Below are 20019 nucleotides of genomic sequence, written 5' to 3' on the forward strand. Positions count from 1 at the left end.
TTTGCACTGGAGCCACTAGAACTTGAAAAACATGTACATATGGTCCTGTGGCCCTTTCCTGACTTGTGAGCAGCCACAATGCGCAGCCGCAGCTCCTCACTGAGCGCCGTTATCTTGGCCATGAGTGTCCACAAACCATTTGCAGAAAGCTGCTGTTTTTGACTTGTTGAGTTGATTAAAACAGCTGTACCCAATGAATTAGGGTAATTAGGAAGCTTCAGAACAATTCTGACTCTCTGGAATGGTATGGAACCTTGGATTTTCACATAGACTGTCAAAGTTTGAACTGTCAAAGGTATGAATAATTTTGGACATGCCACTTTTCATTAAATGTAAATAAAAGCTGAGAACTATTTTTTTTCCACAATGATGCCTCTTGTACATCGTCCTATTATCTTTTGGGAGAAGCCTGTGTCATTTCCAATACCAAAAAAAAAAAACTTGCTAGTTGAATAAAAGTAACTAAGTCAAACACATACTGTCATGGAAAAAATGATTAGACCACCCTTGTTTTCTTCAATTTCTTGTTCATTTTAATGCCTGGTACAACTAAAGGTACATTTGTTTGGACAAATATATTGATAACAAAAAAAGCTCATAAGAGTTTAACCGAAGAGCTTTAGATAGATATAGATATCTAGCCATTTTCCATGGTTTTCTTGATAATAAACGAAGTTCTTTCATGAGAAGCTATGGCATTGTACTACCAAAAACAGTGCTTTGGGCATTTCATGTTTTTTCTCTGTCTGTTTAGTCACATGATACACAAAGAGTTACTACTTGATTGCATAACCACTGATCCATCCTCATGTTTTACTGTAGGGGCAAGACAGTCTGGTTTGTAGGCTTCTCAAGGCTTCCTCCTAACAAGCAAGTTGGTTGGAGTGAGTATCAACTGAAAACTGGATTCATCACTGAACAGAATCTTAGCTCAATCATCAACAGTCCAATCCTTGTGATTCCCAGCAAAGAGTAGCCGGGCTTTCCTCTGCCTTTCATCGATGAAGGGCTTCTTCCATGCCCTGTGTGATTTCAGACCAGCTACAAGAAGTCGGTTTTTAACAGTCCTTGCCGAATAAGTCAAATTTCTCGACAGTGCCCACTCATTTTTGAGGTCCCTGGAGGTCTGATGACGATTCCTGAATCAGGAACGGATGACTACACGGTCATCTCATGGAGTAAAAAGACGATTTCTGCCGCGACCAGCTAGCAATTTGGTAGTACCATGTTCGGCTTGTTTTTTTATTGGTGTAATGAATGATTGTCTTGGAGAACTTCAGTTTTTTGGTTACGTGTCTCTCACTCATGTCAATTTCCGGCAATGCCAAGATGACTGCCTTTGTGGCTTCACATAATTCTTTTGTTTTGGACATTATGTGAAAGCTGACAACTTCTGAGTTGTGCTACGGCTGGCAGGTAAGCAGGAAACCGCTCTAGGCCTTTGCATGTGCAGTGCTGCATATGACATGAAATGGCCTCTTATATACCCTGTGAATACAACTAAGCTTAAGCATGTCAAATAGGACACAAAGTATTATGGAATTAGCTACATTTTTTGTCATGTTCACTGTATTCTTAAAGGTAATATACCTTTAGTGGTACCAGGTATTAAAATGAACAAGAAATTGAAGAAAACAAGGGTGGTCTAATAATGTGTCAGTCTTTCTCTAGAATTTGTTTTTGATTGTTCATAAGAGGAAATACACCACTGTTTACCTATGAAATAATGATGATATCAAGACGTGATACATTTTGAATCATTTCAGTGACAGCACAGTACAGTTTCACAGCATATAGAAGAAAACAAAAAGACAGAAGACAAAACTGAAGGGGAACTTTGACAGGTACGAATAAGAACAGAGGAAAGCTAATAAAACTAAATTTGAAAAAACAACAGGTACACTAATAGCAATAAGCTAACAACAAGACTCACAAAGATTTCAACAGAGGTGGTTAAGTCGGGTAGTTAAAGACTAAAGGCCATCATAGGTTTTAAAGAGGTGTTTTATCTATCATCACTAGTATGTAAATTTGTCCTAACCTGTCCCTTGCGTTAGTCCCTCATCTCTGTATGAAGATTCCACAGCAAGAAACACAGGTCCTGGCTCACAGGCATTAACCAGTACTCCCTGTCCATCACGATTAACATTACACAACACCTACACAAATAAAGAAAAGATTTTAAAAAGTGGTTAATTATTTATTACTCAGTAAGAAATGAATGGCAACTATCTTGATAATCAGTTAATTGTTCCATTTGAAAACAAAAACACCAAACGTGTAGATGTGGTAATTTGCTGTTTTTCCTTGACCGATGAATTATGATAATCTGCTGGCAATCACATGATCACGAACCTACTACAAAATGATCACTGCCGACTTATGTCAAAAACCATACAACGACTGAGCAGCCTTGCCGGAGTACTGCGCTCTCTGAGTGCTTTTCTTGCCATATTTATTTTACATTCAAATATCACATTGCAGTAAATAATAGGGATTTGTTCAAAACAATGTCTTTGCTGAGTGCTATTCAAGAATGTTAATCTCTATACAGTACATAATACAAAATAAAACTGTTCTTAAACAGCTTAGTCAGATTTCGCAAAAAATAAAATAGAGGAGAAAAAAACATAGAGAAAGTCCTGATACGAGTGCCATTAAAGCATCTGACTGATAAGCAGTAACAGGAAGAGTAGCAGTACCATTTCTCTTAACACCTTAACGATACCATAAATAATTATAATTATGAAGCTCTGACCATATTTTTTAGATAAACCTGCACATAAATGGAGATATTTCAAAAGATTCACTTATCAAAGTTTATTGGAGGTTTAAAGATTAAAATACAGAAATGTTAGGTACATAGATAGTTATTGTGGGACAGTGAGGCTTATGTGACATAGGTTTTACTAATGAGTGACCCGCAGCATCTGAAAGTTTTCTCTCAAGTTTACAAACTCCAATTCAAAGTCTAATGAGTAGGACTATTTTCTTTTTATCCATGAGTTCATAGTGGGGCTAGGTCTACTTCCCTTTCATGCGCAATTTTTTGTAAACTTTTGTAGACTGTATTTTCTGTAGTTTGTATGTGTGAGGGACCAGGTCTGCGAATTAGCTGTGAGCTATTGACCTATGAACACGACATCGGTTAATGTAACAATGTTTGTTGTTCTGTCCCTATCAAATAAATAAACAGCCTATTCAATTTGAAAAATAACTAAATTTCCCTTACATTATTTCAAGGTTATATACAAGGAGATAATCATGAACTGTATTTTCCCATAGAAACACTGTGAAGCAAAAAAACTAAACAAAACAAAGCTTGATGAGATCTATTCTTTCTCATGCAATGGACTAACCAGAACTTACATGTTGATTAATGTGAGACATGACTTCTGTCTGTCCCTCCTGAAACTGCTGGTCCACAGCAATGGGGTTTTGCTGGTCACCCTGAAAACACACAAGGCAAATTCACACACGTACACATCATGTAATATATTTATTCTATGTCAGTCCATTAGAATGGTTATTTTATACAGCGTGTCTGAACTAACCAGCATCATGCTGTACATAATGGGTTCCTCAGTAAACCAGGAAGCAGAAACTGAACTGTGATGACTGCTGTCTGGTGGAGCAGATGCAGGGCTGAAAGGACAAACACATAACCTAACAAAGTCTGTCACACTGTCTTTTCTAATATCGCCACCTGATGTTGCAAAATTATAAAGCAGTTCCGTTCAAAGGTTGGTGATGGGCACTAATATTTTATCATTTAATGAAGACAAACTGTTTAGTGGTAGCTGATTTACTGTGTCATTTTCTTAGTTAAAGGACTCCAACATGCCACAGTGGCATACTGTAAAGTGAATGAGAACTTACCCACTGAGGAAGTGATACTGGCTGAATTGGGGCTCCAGGAAGAAGTCTGGAAAAGCCAGGTGACATTGAGCGGGCTGATATGGATAGTGGAATCTGTGATCAGTTCATCAATATTAGTCCAGGTAAATTTCAACATGTAAAGAGCATCCATTCTTTAAGCATTTTTAAACATTAAAATGTGTAACAGAAAAGGTAAAATGGGAAGATAATTTTGGTAATGGCTAACAAAGAAACATAAAGAAAGAAAACATTTTTAGTTCACACAATCTCAAAAATATCAAAATTGTTAGGTGAATGTTTAAACATAACACCCCATGTTCAGAGGGTCCACCATCTCTGGCTGGATAGGAAGCAGGTGAGGATGGGAAACTGTCCCTGGCAAAGTGGCATCTGATGAAGGTCCCGTCCAAGTAGCAGTCGCTGCAGAGCCAGGATGGACATGACTGTCACTGTCAGAGCAGCATTCTTTTAAGAAAGAGCTACCAGGGTGAATAGATTCCTGTTTGCTCTGTGGCGTTCCTAGCTGCGCTCCAGGGCTATTCATCCCACCAACAGGAATTGCACCTGTTGTAAGCAGACATACATACATAAAACACAAAGATATCAGTTAGAAATTTGCACACACACAAAAAGCTCGGCTGTCAATGAAAATAGTATTAAGATATAACTTCACTAGCGCAATTTTTATTTCCTCAACGTGAGTACATTTTTCTTTGCATGAGGAAATCATATACGATGTTGAAGAAACTTACAGTATACAGTATAGGCCAGCAAAAACCTGCTTAATATCACTAAAATGTCTGCTGCTTTGATTACTGATACTATATACAGGGATGGGATCAGCAAGCTCTGATTGTAGCGGAAAGTTGTTGATGGTGGTGGTGGGGGGGGGTGCGGCGGCGGCGGTGGCGGCGCAGCCACTTCCAATCTCTGGGCCGTTTACAATCGTCGTTAACAAGCTATCACTAACGTCGTTACCATCGCGCGGGAGTATCAGCGACAATAAAGTGTTCAAACTTGTCAAATCGGCATTCAAACAAATGAATTCGGCGGAAATCCGCGGATCCGCGATAACTTACTATCCCTGAAAAAAAGCGGAATTCCGCGAATTCGCGGAAAAATCACATCCCTGTATATATATGGCTCTATGCCTCCTTACTGGACAGTTTATAAAGAATTTGTTTTTGATTGTTCCGAATAAGAAATACACTGTCAAAACAGAAATACTACAATTATTCAAAGGGGATACGATTTTAAATTGTGATATTTTCGCGATATTGCACAGATGGGGACTCACTTCTGCTGTATACTGTACCTGCGCCTTGTTGTGACACTGACATCTGCTAACTAGCTAGCTACGTTATTAGTTCAACCTCAAATGTTATGTCAAAGTTCCCGTAGTGTTATTTCTTTTTCTTCAAGTAGCCCTCCTTTGAAGCGTTGACATTAACTTAATAAAGTAAATTTAACAAAGTTCACTAGTTAGCATTTAGCTGTTGGTCAGATTAGCAAACATGTAACTAACATTACGTTGACGTGAAATACTTTAGCTCAAGTTTGCTAATTTGCCAAATGTCTATGCTGGTTTACTGGGGAGTGATGGACGCAATACCATTTTAAACTACACTTCTCAGTCACAAATATAACGCTGTGTTACCAGCTGCTTCTTCACTATGTAGTAATCTGTCAAAGTTCGCTGCTTGGAAAGGATGAGCGGTAACTCGATGTTTCAGCCTTTCCAGGTTATGGAGGTCTCGTCCTGGTGAAAAAGTAGCCGACTCGCCGTTGACAGTTGATCTCTGCTTGATCTCATAACGGTATGCTGCATTCAAGTCTATCAGAAATGTGAGAATTATGAAGCTCTACGGAGTAAAGCACGTTTTTGTTCCCCGTGTTTAGGCTGTATGTGTTTGTGTAATATCCTGGTTTAGACTACAGTTAACATGATTTACGGATTAGTTTGGATAGAAAATGAAATGGTCCTATTTGCAAGTATCCTATGAGCTATAATATTTGAAATACAGCTTTTATCAATAAAATAAAGTCATTCTGATGCACTGAGAAAATTTTACTTTCGATATAGCAGGCTGCAGTCACGTTTTAGCAAGTAGAAAACTGCATTATAGGAGTTTCATTAATTAACTCTGGGACATAGAGTAGATCATATAATACAAAGACATTGCCAGTGTTACAACAGCAGTCATTTTTGGCAGGCGAACGGTCAACCTTAATGTAATGTTCAGATTTTCAAGCAGCCTCGAAAGCAGCATCAATCCAGCCAACCCAGCGTGTTTATACTGAGCTGCCGTTCACAGTGTCTGATCGGAGGACGACTGGTCTGTGAGAGAGAATCTCGCTGTGTGAAGATTGAAGTGTGACCATGAGTGCGGGTTTGTGGAAGTCCGTGCTGGTGACAGGCTCCAGCAGAGGGCTAGGACTACAGCTGGTCACAGAGCTGGCTCGAAGCAGCAACAGACCCGGTATCATCATAGCTACAGCCCGCGACCCGACTACTTCCACGGTAATACAACTACGCCATCTAAACACATCCGAACGAAGCCTGTTGTGAGTAGGCTACTTCAGGACTTTGAAGGGAAGGTGCTTTTATTTACTTTACATATCGTCACCTTCCTAAAAAATAATAGCCTGTCATTTTTTGACAAAAGTTTTTTTGTTGTTTTTTGCCTAAATTATATCCTCATGATAGTTCGGTAAAGTTTAGACATTTACAGATTTGAACTTCCGGCATCAATACCTCTTGTCAAAACATAAACGGTGACACTTTCAAATCGTTACAAGGTAGATAATGTGCTACAAGGCCAGTTTTATCGAAAGGAGCTGTTTTTCAATCTGCAGAAATAACGTTAGTGTCTATGTGCAGCGGGCTGTGAGACGAGGGCTAGGGACCGTCTGCAAATTGCAAAACCGCTGCAACAGCGAAGAGACACACGACACAAATATTCAATTTTATGCACTGTAGTGCCACTAAAATCACTGCAGCCATCAGTTCGCTCCTGCTGGTTATACTACAACTCTTGGTTTGAAATTGAATATTTTTTCATAGTTTTAAGGAATTTACATTAGTAAAAAAAAAATTAAGTAATTTTCACTTTTACATGCTGTGGTGTCACCAAAATCACTGGTGCCATCAACTGGCTGCTGCCTGCTAGTCATACTACAACCCTTGGTTTGATATTTGATATAATTGATATATGTATATATATACAGGTAAAAGCCAGAAAATTAGAATATTTTCATAAACTTGATTTATTTCCGTAATTGCGAACAAAAGGTATAACTTTTACATTATATGTAATCATTGCACGCAGACTGATGCACTTCAAATGTTTATTTATTTAATTTTGATGATCATAGGTGGCAACAAATGAAAATCCGACATTCCGTGGGTCAGAAAATTAGAATATTACCTGAGGCCAATACAAAAACAGGATTTGTAGAAATGTTGGCCAACTGAAAAGTATGAACGTGAAAAATATGAGCATGTACAGTACTCAATACTTGGTTGGAGCTCCTTTTGCCTCAATGACTGCATTAATGCGGCGTGGCATGGAGTCGATCAGTTTCTGGCACTGCTCAGGTGTTATGAGAGCCCAGGTTGCTTTGATAGTGGCCTTCAGCTCTTCTGCATTTTTGGGTCTGGCATTCTGCATCTTCCTCTTAACAATACCCCACAGATTTTCGATGGGGCTAAGGTCGGGCGAGTTGGCTGGCCAATTGAGTACAGAAATATCATGGTCCTTAAACCAGGCACTGGTAGATTTGGCACTGTGTGCAGGCGCCAAGTCCTGTTGGAACATAAAATCCCCACCTCCATAAAGCAGGTCAGCAGCAGGAAGCATGAAGTGCTCTAAAACTTGCTGGTAGACGGCTGCGTTGACCTTGGATCTCAGGAAACAGAGTGGACCGACACCAGCAGATGACATGGCACCCCAAACCATCACTGATGGTGGAAACTTCACACTAGACTTCAGGCAACGTGGATCCTGTGCCTCTCCTGTCCTCCTCCAGACTCTGGGACCTCGATTTCCAAAGGCAATGCAAAATTTGCTTTCATCAGAAAACATAACTTTGGACCACTCAGCTGCAGTCCAGCTCTTTTTTTCCTTAGCCCAGGTGAGACGCTTTGCGCACTGTTTCTTGTTCAAAAGAGGCTTGACACGAGGTATGCGGCAGTTGAAACCCATGTCTTTCATGCGTCTCTTGGTGGTGGATTTTGAAGCACTGACTCCTGCAGCAGTCCAGTCCTTGTGAATCTCCCCCACATTTTTGAATGGGTTTTTTTTCACAATCTTCACCAGGGCGCGGTGATCCCTGTCGCTTGTACACTTTTTCCTACCTCAGTTTTTCCTACCCTTTGCCTCTCCATTAATGTGTTTGGACACAGAGCTTTGAGAACAGCCAACCTTTTCAGCAATAACCTTTTGAGTCTTGCCCTCCTTGTGCAATGTGTCAATGGTTGCCTTTTGGACAGCTGTCAAATCTGAAGTCTTCCCCATGTTTGTGTAAGCTTCAGAACTGGACTGAGAGACCATTTAAAGCCCTTTGCAGGTGTTTTGAGTTAATCAGCTGGTTAGTGGGTGGCACCAGGTGTCTTCAAACTTGACCCATTTCACAATATTCTAATTTTCTGACCCACGGAATGTCGGATTTTCATTTGTTGCCACCTATGATCATCAAAATTAAATAAATAAACATTTGAAGTGCATCAGTCTGCGTGCAATGATTACATATAATGTAAAAGTTATACCTTTTGTTCGCAATTACGGAAATAAATCAAGTTTATGAAAATATTCTAATTTTCTGGCTTTTACCTGTGTATATATATGATATATCATTTTGAGGAATTTCTATAATATCAAAATTCAATAGCTTCAATCTTATGTACTGTCGTGTCACCAAAATCACTGCAGCCATCAACTGGCTCCTGTTGGTACAAATCTTTGTTTAATATAAAAGCAACAAAAATAGAATTTTAGGAATTTTTATAGTAAAAAATTACAGTAACTTTACTTTTATGTACTGTAGTGTCACCAAAATCACTGAAGCCTTCAACTGGCTCCTGCTAGTAATACTGCAACTCTTAGTATGCAAATGAGCTGCAGCCCCCTCCAGGTAAACACACCGGATCGCAGGTGGAAACACACCGCATGTGGCATGCTGGTCCGGTTGCGGTGTGTTTCCAGCTGTGATCCGGTGTGATTTTACCCAGAGCTCATTTGCATATGTATATACGTGGACTGGACTTCTACTTTATGCAAATTTGATGTGGCGTGCAGAGATTCCTGTCCTCAAACATCTAAACTAGCCGTCGGTGACCTAAAACGAGGACCGATTCTGCTGCTGCACAGCTTATTTCTCGCCTCAACTGCTCTCAGAAATACTTTCACTGAAGTGTCTTAGAAATAAAAGGGAGAATTTGTGACCGAGCCACTGTGTTTATCCGACTCATCTGCCAGACCATCAAGCTGAAAGTGCTGTCACGTGACCACATAATGACCTGCTTTTGCTTGAGTTCTGTCACGTGACAATGTTGTGGCCAGCTAGTGACCGCCCACCATCCGTGTGATTTTCAGATGTGGTGCGTTGCCATGTGGGAAAATCTCATCTAGTGTAGGGTTCAACTGACCCACAATCTGTTATATTGCATATTTTTGAAACAATGGCATGAAGAAAAAAAACATGAACATCTCTGGCTTGTACCTCTAGTAGTTCTTGAGAATGTGTCGTTCAAACATAGCCTCAGATTTCAATGTGAGAAAAAAACATTCAGAAAGTGGGAAAATTAGGTTGGAAAGTACTTGACAAATTGATCTTAAATTTCCCTGATACCATTTTAAATATCACACAGTTTTTGGTCCAGCAGGAGCCCATGGTGATATGAGATGAGGTAACCCTTAAGTTTATAGTCATTAGACAAATAAATACTTCAGTGTATCTTATCTGTAGATAAATATGTATGTATTTTATCATATATTTTTCTCTGCCATGATTATTCTTCTCTCACTGTAGACTAATATATTTTCAGAGGTTATATACTGTTTTCTGTCACTCATTATATTGTGATGTTATGGAAGAATATATTTATATAGGAGAACAAATCCTCACTGCCAGATTGTTGTAAAATAAATAAATAAATACAATTCTCTCAATTTCATTCTTAATGTAGGGTTTGCAAGAACTCTCCAAAACCTACCCAGGTGTTCATATTCTAAAATTAGGTGAGTCTGTATATACGGTTTTATCCTTCAGCGACAAAGTATCACATGCATGCATATATTATCTGGATTTACTCTTTTCCAAAAATGATCCCTCTTTAGCTGTCCTTTTCTCAGCTCTGTGTATATTGCTGTAACTTTTAATTAACTTGTGATCATCAGTTGATGAATAGTGAGTTATTCTGCTGTAATCAGTCATCTCAGCTTATTGTCTCTCAGGTCTAATATCCATTCTCTAAATTTTCTGCACTAAGAGAAGACAAATCCTATTTTTTTCCCCTCAGACATGATTGTGCAGCAGTCATCTAAGATGTTTTATAAAGATCAGCATTGTGTATGATTGTATTCATTGTTAAACAATAACTTGTACTGCCATTTTTCCAGATGTGGACAACCAGCAGAGTATCAGCTCAGCCCTGGAGGAGGTCAAGTCCATTGTGGGAAATAAAGGACTCAACTGTCTCATTAATAACGCCGCAATCGGATCCTCTGTGGATTTAAACAGTGTAACGCCAGAGGCTATGATGAAGACCTTCCAGACAAACAGTGTTTCACCTCTCTTTGTCTCAAAGGTAGGAGGACATTATGCAGTGATGATCAGTCAGGCAGTACAGAGCAGATACTGACATTAGGGTTAGAGATTTGAATTGAATCAGAACTTGACAATGATGAAAAGTATATGCAGTATTATGCAAAGCATGCAGTACAGATCACAATTCAAAAAGTAAATTTGCTCTCTGTGAACAAAATCTAGCACAAACCTTGGCTCTGTTGTTTTTAAGTATGACATGCAACAAAAGTGAGTACACCACTGTCAGATATCACATGAATGTCAAAAGATTCAAAACTGTAGCACCTTACAGCAATTGCAATACTTATAACTTGAATAGTAGGGTAATAGCCTTTATGTATAATGAAAAACCAACAGTTTGGATTCATCGTATTAAAAATACAAGCCCCACATTAAGGCCACAATGCAACAGTCAGAACAACTTAGATTAAAGTTTAAAAAAAAACATCGGTGCTTCTTAGGGCCTCCTTCCACAAATTTCTGGATACATGTTCTGGCACTTTTTGGAGACCGTTTTTTCAGATGTTCTTTGCTGAATAGGTTACACTGCTCTACCTTTCTCTTTAAAATACAGTGGTATGAAAAAGTTTAGGCATCCCTCTGAGGCCACATAATGATTTACTGTCTTCACAGAAAATTATCACAATGACATTCAATTAATTTTTTAATAAAAGATAAGTACTGGGCTGTTTTTCAGACAAATATTTTTAATTGTAGCAATAATAGGTTGTATGAAATTAAAGTTAAGCGGTCTCAAACCAGAAGCTGTGGTTTAACAGTGAAGGTGCATGCACTGCTGAGAGCGTGGGATGCTGCTTTCAAGTCTGGAGATCAGCAGGCTTACAAAGAGACACAGTGGTTCCTGTAGAAAGGCATCAAAATGGCCAAGCGCAAATACAAACATTGCATTGAGGAACACTTTGACAACAACACACGGAACATGTCGCAGGGGGTCAAGAGACTCACCGGCTACAAGGACGGTCAGATGATGGCAGACTACACAGACAGCACCCTAACGGACACTCTGAACCAATTCTTGGCGTGTTTTGACCAACGCAATGGACAGGCCCACATTTTCAATGCCCCTATCCAGATACAGCAGCATCAAGTCAGAGCCACCCTACGTAGAGTCAACACGAGGAAAGCACCTGATCCAGATGGTGTCACAGGAAGAGTGCTCAAGTCATGCACAAACCAGCTGTCAGAGGTGTTTACCACCATCTTTAACCTCCTGGTACTACAGTCTGTAGTCCCCACCTCCCTTAAGACAGCCACCATTGTCTCTGTGCCCAAGAAAAACGCAGTGAGCTGCCTGAACAACTATCGCCCTGTTGCTCTAACTCCTGTCATAACCAGGTGCTTTGAAAGTCTCATATCATGCCATATTAAGGCTGCTATACATGTAACTCCTTAATCCTAATTAATTAGAGCACAAAATTGACTTGAACTTCATAGACAGATGCATCCAGTCATGAGGAAAAGGTATTTAAGGTGCCCAATTGCAAGTTGTTCTTCTCTTTGAATCCCCTCTGAAGAGTGCCAACATAGGGGTCTTTAAAACAACTTTCAAATGACCTAAAAACAAAGACTGTTTAGGGGAAGGCTATAAAAACCTATCTCAGAGATTTCAGCTGTCAGTTTCCACTGTGAGGGACATAGTAAGGAAATGGAAGACCACAGGCACGGTTCTTGTTAAGGCCAGAAATGATGGGCCAAGAAAAATATTGGAGAGGTAAAGGATGGTGAGAATGGTCCAAGACAACCCACAGACCACCTCCAAAGGCCTACAACATCATCTTGCTGCAGATGATGTCACTGTGCATCATTCAACAATTCAGCCTACTTTGCACAAGGAGGAGCTGTATGAGTGAGTGATACGGAAGAAGTCTTTTCTCCACACATGCCACAAACGGAGTTGCTCGAGTTGTGCAAAAGCACATTGAGACAAGCCAGCTTCATTTTGGAATAATATGCTGTGGACTGATGAAACGAACATTGGGCATTATGCATGGCGGTGAAAGAAGATAGCATTCCAAGAAAAGCATTTGCTACCTACAGTAGAATTTGGCGGAGGTTCTATCATGCTGTGGGGCTGTGTGGCCATTGCCTGTACTGGGAATCTTGTTAAAGTTAAGGGGTTGCTTGGATTCCACTTAATATTGGCAGATTCTTGAGAATAATGTTCAAGAATTAGTCACAAAGTTGAAGTTACGATTGGGCTGGATATTTCAACAAGACAATGACCCAAAACACAACTCAAAATCTACTCAGGCATCCATGCGGACGAACAAATACAGTATTCTGTAATGGCCATCCCAGTCCCCAGACCTGAATATCATTGAAAATATGTGGGATGATTTGAAGCGGGTTGTCCATGCTTGGCAACCGTCAAACCTAACTGAACTGGAGATGTTTTGTGAGGAGAAATGGTACAAAATAGCTTCAAACGAAATCAAGACACTCATTAGAGGCTATAGGAAGTGTCTAAAGGCTGTTGTTTTTGCAAAAGGAGGATCTGCTAAATAGTGATGTAATTTGCGGAAGATACATTCCAACGGAAATCCTGGCCAGATTCTTGCCAAACACAAGTGACATTATGCAATGTCTCTCACACTGTTAGTTGTCACAATAACTCTGATTTCCATTGATAGCCACCATAACAATTCTGTAGTATTTACAGTCCATTTCTAGGTATTGATCAGTCCGTTAAAAACTCAACTCTAATCATCAAAATTACATATTTAGATATTTTCCATGGAAATAATGCATTCACACCCTAAAATAGTAGTGATGTCAGCTAATAAATTTGTTTAGCTTTCTTTGTGTGAAGTGTTGAATCTAGTCAGGTAATATCAGCTTGTATGTGAGAGGAGTTGGTAAGTCCTGTTCTGTCCAATGATTATTTCCGGTATCAGATGTAAATTGAGAAACTTCACCACTGAGGACTTTGAGATGTGGTTAAAAGCTCAAGAAAAGGCAACAAAATCTGCTAAATACCAGGGCCTACTTAGAATTCAACTAAAATAATTTTTTACCATATACGTGCACTTATTTTTAAATGTATGTATTTGTTCTGCATTATTTCTTGCTTTGCATTTTTCTGTTTCTAACCATTTAACATTTAGACAGACATTCAGTTATGATGTGGTCATCCAGGCTGATTGTAATTTCTGCTCTCTGCTCTTATGTTCAGACCTTCTTGCCTCTGCTACAGACTGCTGCAGCTCAGTCAAGTGGCATGGGGATCCACAGAGCAGCCGTGATTAACATCTCCTCTATTCTTGGCTCTATTGAATCGAACTGGGGTGAAAGTGCAAACTTGAAGAGCTATGCCTACCGAACTTCTAAGGTAGCATATATCCCAATTATTACAAATACATGGTGAATTCAGGTTTGTGAGTACTGCCGTGAAAACACTATTATCTCGTGTTGAAAACAATAGAAAGTGAGAAGTATTCTTTCTGTGCTTATCAGAATTTTGTTTTGTAATTAACACAGGCAGCACTAAACATGGTGACAAGATGTCTAGCCGTTGATTTAGGATCAGATGGAATCCTTTGTATGTCTCTGCATCCTGGCTGGGTCAAGACTGACATGGGAGGGCCTCATGTAAGTATTCTGCCATTTCCTACCTTGAAGCTACATCAGAAGATTTTTATTTGACAGAAAACGAAGAACTGAAAACAAAGACAGCAACGTGTTAAAAACATAAACCACAGTGGTTACGTTTTTAGTTAGATCCAGCTAAAAACCTCCTCTATAGACATGCTGTTGTGGATGAGCAGCAAAGTGATGCCAATAACAGGTAAGCTGTGAAAAATAGGTGCTGCATGTAGTGTCATGACACTAAAATTCTGACTCTGATGCAATACCTGCTTCAGTACCTTCATACCAATACTGAAACCATACAACAGCAAGACCCTTAAACATCAGGAAAAGCAACACAAGAAATAATAAAAGACAGAACATGGAACTTAAAATAGTTTATTAAATAAAGTAAAAACTGAATATTGATATTGTGGCTGTGTCATTACAAAGCAGTAAAAAGAAGCCAGTAAACATCAGGAGGGAATTATTGTACCACAGCATGCTTATACATTCACAAAGAGCTCTCTACACATTCACCCCTCAACCTTTACATCACACTGCTGTGTGGAAAAGGTAGAAATCCTTGCAGAGGTGAGTGTACCAACACTTTAGTGCACATTTATTTTTGATTTGCATCCTTAAATTACAGAATATTCCCTTGGGAAGACACAACTCAGTGACAAGAGACAATCTGATCGTCTTCAGTAAATTTTCTTGCTGCACTTTATTGACACGGCTGACACATCTCTGCCTCACTATTCACTACTTTGTCTTGGTGAATGGGACTATATATTCAATTCGATTTTATTTATATAGCGCCAACTAAAATTCAGATTGTCTCAAGATGCTTTACAGAACCCACATTAAACTGCCTTAAATTAAACAGTAATAAAACTTACGTTCTCCTCATTGACACCAAATCCACTTTATCCAAAACCAACAGCTTTTCTATCAACATTGACAACTCTTTCGTCTCTTCCTCCTCGAAGGTTAAGAGTCTGGATGTCATCCTCGACAGCACTCTTTTCAATCTCACATCACTAACACCTGGTCTGCCTACTTCCATCTATGAAGTATTAATCATCTCTGCCCCTCCCTTACCCCCTACACTACCGTCATCCTTGTCCACAGCCTCGTCACTTCCTGTTTGGATTATTGTAACTTACTCCAGTACCCCCCCCCCCCCCCCCCCCCCCCCCCCCGACCCTAGTGAGGATGAAGCGGTGTATAGAGAATGGATGGATGGATGGATCTCTGTCATCGAAATCTCTTTTAATGATCTGATAACAGATCATCATATTGACTTAATGTGTCTGACTGAAACTTGGCTGCAGTCTGAATAAATAATCCCCTCACCCCCCAGTCATATTGATTTTCATATACCCAGCAGAAGTACAGGCAGAGGGGTAGGAGTGGTAGCAATCTTCCACTCAAACTCATTAATCAGTCAGAGAACAAAATTTAATTATAATTTGTTTAAAAGCCTTAGTCTTTGTTTCACACTCTTGAATTGGAAAACAGAAACTACTGTTCTGTTAGTTGTTGCATATTGGCCACCTGCCCCTTACTCTGAATTTTTATCTGAATTCAAAGAGTTCTTAATTGATTTAGTGCTTAGTACAGATGAAGTCAGTATATTGGGTGACTTTAGTATCCATGCGGACGATGAGAATGACAGTGTCAAACCCTTGATCCTGTTTTGCTATATGGCAAAGAAACTGAACATCTTTAGACATTTTGTCTGATCATTTTTTGATAGCATTTGAAGTCACAATTACAGACTAGAGTATCTACCAAGAAGTTCCATAACAATAGATGTTTATCAGATAAAGCAACAACTGAATGTAAATAAATTATTCCATTGTTATTTACTTCAATGCCATATGCCCACATAACACAGAGCAGCTCCTCTAATGTTAGTCCCACACAGGTGGATAATCTTGTTGATAGGACTGCAGCTTTACTGCATACAGATGTGTCAAAGACTTGTTAGAAACTGCAACAAATGGCTGCAAGCTGTTTTCCAGCAAAAAAAATAGGATAGACAATAGACTATTAGCATCAAGTGGGCTAATAATTTTGACCCTGGAAGTTTTGTGGTTTTGTTAAATAATTTTGTTTCTGTGTGTAAAGCAAAATAATGTGTGCACCCAAAATAAAACTAGGATGTTTGGAAAAGCTGTGTTGAAACTCCCTTGATCAGTTTAACAGCACTTGGAAATTGTTTGGAAAAAACCTAAAATTTCATAGGGGGGCTAATAGTTTTGTATTCAACTTTACATCTGAAGGTGTCCCCAATTTTCATTTACTTTGCCTGCCTTGAGTAGTAGAGTTGGCAACATGAATTGCTCCATTCAGGAAAAGGGTTATACATTAAAATTTTATGTCCAGGTAACATTTGTAGCTTCATTTATATACTCTCTTGAAAGCTATTCTTGGCCCTTAAGCATGTAAACTTGTTGGTTATCTTTAACTCGCTGAGATCACTCCTCCTTCTGACACCATGTAAAGACTTTACTTTCAGCATGAAAGTTAAAGCTGCTGTCCGGAGTTTGAATCGCAGCGTCTCCCAAAACACTGTTGGTCCCACCCTCCCTCTGATTTCGCCCCTTTATTTGTGCACGTGCGCAGTACCTGAGGGGTGCCCGGAGTGCTGCAGCATCTTGCCTGTTTTGCTGTTTTCCACTCTTCTACATTTAGTACATTTAGTAAATAATAAAGGAATTACGTTAGAATTCTGTATTGAGTCTAACTTGTCCTAATACCAAAATAACATGAATCTGCTAGGACGAACGAGTAAAGTTTCAATATGTGATTACACTCGTGTATCCCTCTCGATGACGTTGTTTATCAAACTTAGTGCATTTACGCGTGTATATGTGTTACATTGTTTATTTATTTCTATTTAGAGTTCAGAATTGCATGACTCCTCTGACGAAGAGTATGTCCCAGACGCCCCAACATCTTCCTCCAGAGGTCGGGCATCTAAACGAAGCCGTCAGGTGGGCTATGGAGGCCGTGGTCGGGGAGCGACGCGAGCACCCCGAGCCAAAAAACGTCCTGCAGTCTCTTGGCCTGACAAGCCGTGGGATTGGTAACTTTTCTGGAAGTTGCTGATCCCTGATGCATAGTGCGTAGCTCGCCCACCTCTGCATGGGCTTGCTTGCTGTGCGCGTAACCGTTGATTGACAGCATGACAAAGCTGAAGCTCGAACTTGATTGGTCGGCAGCGACCTGCGCTTTTTGGAATAACATGGGGGTCTATGAGAGGAAGGCGGAGCTCAGGAATAAATTTTCATATCGCGTTATACTAACTTTATATTATAGTATCGAACTAGACTACCACATTTAAGCTTTGTTAAAAAATGATACATAAATTGAAAACAAACGGAAACTCCGGACAGCAGCTTTAAGGAGCCATCACTGGAGACACAGCACAGTGGCAGAAGGCAATCTTTCCTACAGCACTGCTGACAACTGACACGTCTTTATCAAACTACCCTATGGCATTCCAGTGCACCTCTATTGGGTGACATGGTGCACTAGCATAAGTTCACAAACTCGTCTATATAACACACATTCAGTGTGAATTTCAGGTCTTAACCAGCTGTTACTGAGTCCATGTTAATTGTGTTCACATTTGTTGAAGACTTTTTATGAGCATGTGTTTCTCCATTTCAGGCTGATTTGACAGTCGAGGAGAGCGTTTCTGGAATGCTGTCTGTCCTCTCCAGTCTCACAGAGGATGATCATGGAGGATTCAAGGACTACCGTGGACAGAAGCTACCATGGTAAAAGAAAAAAAATAAACAAGAAGCTTTCCTGGCACACAGTGCTCTAACTATCAGGGAATACTGCACTGTCCCTGGTCCTTCCTTAACTGTTAGTCTATATCAACATGCTCTGTGCTATGATCAAATAAAACATTTTGACATGGGTTTAAACATGTGAAGTTGTTTTTTTCTTCACAAAATTTCTACTGTCCTGTTTGTAAACCGGTACTTGGACCACATCTGCAAAAGTTACAGCAGCTGATCTATTACCTTAAATATCTCCATCCATTCCAGTCCAGTCCATCAATACACAACTATAGAGATATTCTGGCGCAACCAGAAAATTCACTAAAAATTAATTAAAATTAACTAGAAAAAAATGTATCTGTTATATGTAAATGTTGTTTTATCATGCTCAGCACAACACTTAGAGCAACATACAGATATCTCTATGCATTATAACAGCTGAGAGCTTAAATGCAATGCAAGTAGTAAATGTGATTGGCTATGTTTATCATTACCTGAGAGGCATTCAGTGGCACTGGATTTGAAAAGTATCTTAAACCAGCATTCTATCTACCAGGCAACATGGGGCGACTCCTCGAGCTGCAAAAAGAAGTCTGTTTGTGTACAAGTCTATGAGAAAATTACCCTACTTTTTAATCGTTCTGGTACGTAAGTAAATATTAGCACGGAGTTTATGGTCTCAGTCACTACTTCCAATACATTTTGAATACAGCATATGCTCATTTAGTAAATTATGGTCCAATTTACAGAGTGTGTTTTAGGGTGCGACTACCATGTGAATGACTGGTCACAACTGTATCACTTTACCTTGTGTCCTCGAGTTGTCAGTCAGATTCCAACTTCAGTCATCGGGGCCAGTTTCAAAAGATCAAGATTCCAACAGCTGAATTTCAAATTTCTGAGCTCAAAACAGTAGTCCAAAAAGTAATGTGTGACCTTTTATAGATAGTCTAGCCTTCAGTACTTCCATCTCTAATGATAACATATTATTTCAGATTCCACCCTGTTTTAAAGTGTGTCATGTGTGCCAGGTGGGGTTAGCCATAAAAATGCTGCAGTGCACTTGACATGCAACTGGGCGTTACATTATCAGTGTCAATTTCATTGCATCAGGTTACCTGTCTTAGTCCATGGGCCAGACCAGATATTCGTACCACCCAAGGTGGCAAAACTTCAAGGGTGCTATTTTATTTGTTTCACGCATTGGACAAAAATAAAACATGATAACATTTCCTAATGAGCAGCTATTTCACTTTTCTTGCAGCATACACCTTTTTGCATCTGTCACTTGTGCATATTTGATCTGCCAATCACACATCCAGATGTGTATATGGTATTCATGGAAGAACTTTCTTCTGCCACCCATTCATTCAGATATTTTTTGTTGCATATGTATTTATGTTGTATTTGTTTTTGGTGAATGACATAAATGATTAAATAAATAAATAAAAAAGGATGCTTTTCTGTTCAACTTGGCTCCAACAATCCCTTTGGATGAATTCCTGTTGACCAAGCTATTGAAGAAACGGTCAACAAAGACACCCAGACAGCTGGAGGGACGAAGAGATTCAGCTTGAAGCCAGGAGCTGTGACCAAACATTACCAGCTTACAATCAACAGCTAAGTACAGGACCATGTACCTCAGAAAACTGAGGGACCTAACAGGTCAAGGTATGCCAAAACTATCCCATCCAGATCTACAGGGCCCAAGGATCACGAAAGATGAAGCAAATGTCCGGGCTCTCTTTGATCTTATGGAGAATAACTGGCTAAATCCTATGTCCTCTGATGAGACTGATCTGGTGATCCTCTCAACTGGCACAAAGGTTCCAACTGATGTGACTAGTCTTAAGAGAGCTCCTGAATTAGGAGAAGAGGCCTACCAAGTATTTAAGCAAACAAGTTTAGCTGAGGACCCACAATCTAAAATTCCATGACAAGATGA

The 20019-nt window shown here is 39.6% G+C and overlaps 2 protein-coding genes across 3 annotated transcripts in view; one reads left to right on the forward strand and one right to left on the reverse strand.

Moving 5' to 3' along the window:
- tesmin (testis expressed metallothionein like protein) overlaps positions 1 to 5687 on the reverse strand; it is a 35483-nt gene extending 29796 nt beyond the window's left edge. The window contains exons 1-6 of the mRNA XM_051951929.1: positions 5537 to 5687; positions 4191 to 4443; positions 3880 to 3972; positions 3555 to 3645; positions 3370 to 3450; positions 2042 to 2159 (exon numbers count right to left, since the gene is read on the reverse strand). Coding sequence (XP_051807889.1) covers positions 2042 to 2159; positions 3370 to 3450; positions 3555 to 3645; positions 3880 to 3972; positions 4191 to 4423 — 616 coding nt within the window. The 5' untranslated portion in view covers positions 4424 to 4443; positions 5537 to 5687. The remainder of the gene's footprint in view (positions 1 to 2041; positions 2160 to 3369; positions 3451 to 3554; positions 3646 to 3879; positions 3973 to 4190; positions 4444 to 5536) is intronic.
- Positions 5688 to 6163: 476 nt separating this feature from the next.
- On the forward strand, positions 6164 to 18218 carry zgc:110339 (uncharacterized protein LOC550490 homolog). Of its 2 annotated transcripts, XM_051951930.1 has the most exons (7): positions 6164 to 6400; positions 10067 to 10118; positions 10500 to 10687; positions 13880 to 14035; positions 14185 to 14295; positions 17184 to 17368; positions 17956 to 18218. In XM_051951930.1, the coding sequence occupies exons 1-7, from the start codon at positions 6260 to 6262 to the stop codon at positions 17963 to 17965; spliced, it is 843 nt and encodes a 280-aa protein (XP_051807890.1). In that variant the 5' UTR covers positions 6164 to 6259; the 3' UTR covers positions 17966 to 18218. The 2 variants fall into 2 exon arrangements, with proteins under 2 accessions (XP_051807890.1, XP_022072230.1); XM_022216538.2 differs by lacking the exon at positions 17184 to 17368 and having other exon boundaries at positions 6168 to 6400.
- The last annotated feature ends 1801 nt before the right edge of the window (positions 18219 to 20019 follow it).

The sequence above is a fragment of the Acanthochromis polyacanthus genome, chromosome 8 (genome assembly GCF_021347895.1).
Source record: "Acanthochromis polyacanthus isolate Apoly-LR-REF ecotype Palm Island chromosome 8, KAUST_Apoly_ChrSc, whole genome shotgun sequence".
NCBI lineage: Eukaryota > Metazoa > Chordata > Actinopteri > Pomacentridae > Acanthochromis > Acanthochromis polyacanthus.

Coding starts and splice junctions, on each gene's coding strand:
- zgc:110339 (XM_051951930.1), top strand. CDS start 6,260: ATGAGTGCGGGTTTGTGGAAGTCCGTGCTGGTGACAGGCTCCAGCAGA. Junction 10,688..13,879: donor CACCTCTCTTTGTCTCAAAG/GTAGGAGGACAT, acceptor TCTTATGTTCAG/ACCTTCTTGCCTCTGCTACA. Junction 14,296..17,183: donor CTGACATGGGAGGGCCTCAT/GTAAGTATTCTG, acceptor ATTTCTATTTAG/AGTTCAGAATTGCATGACTC.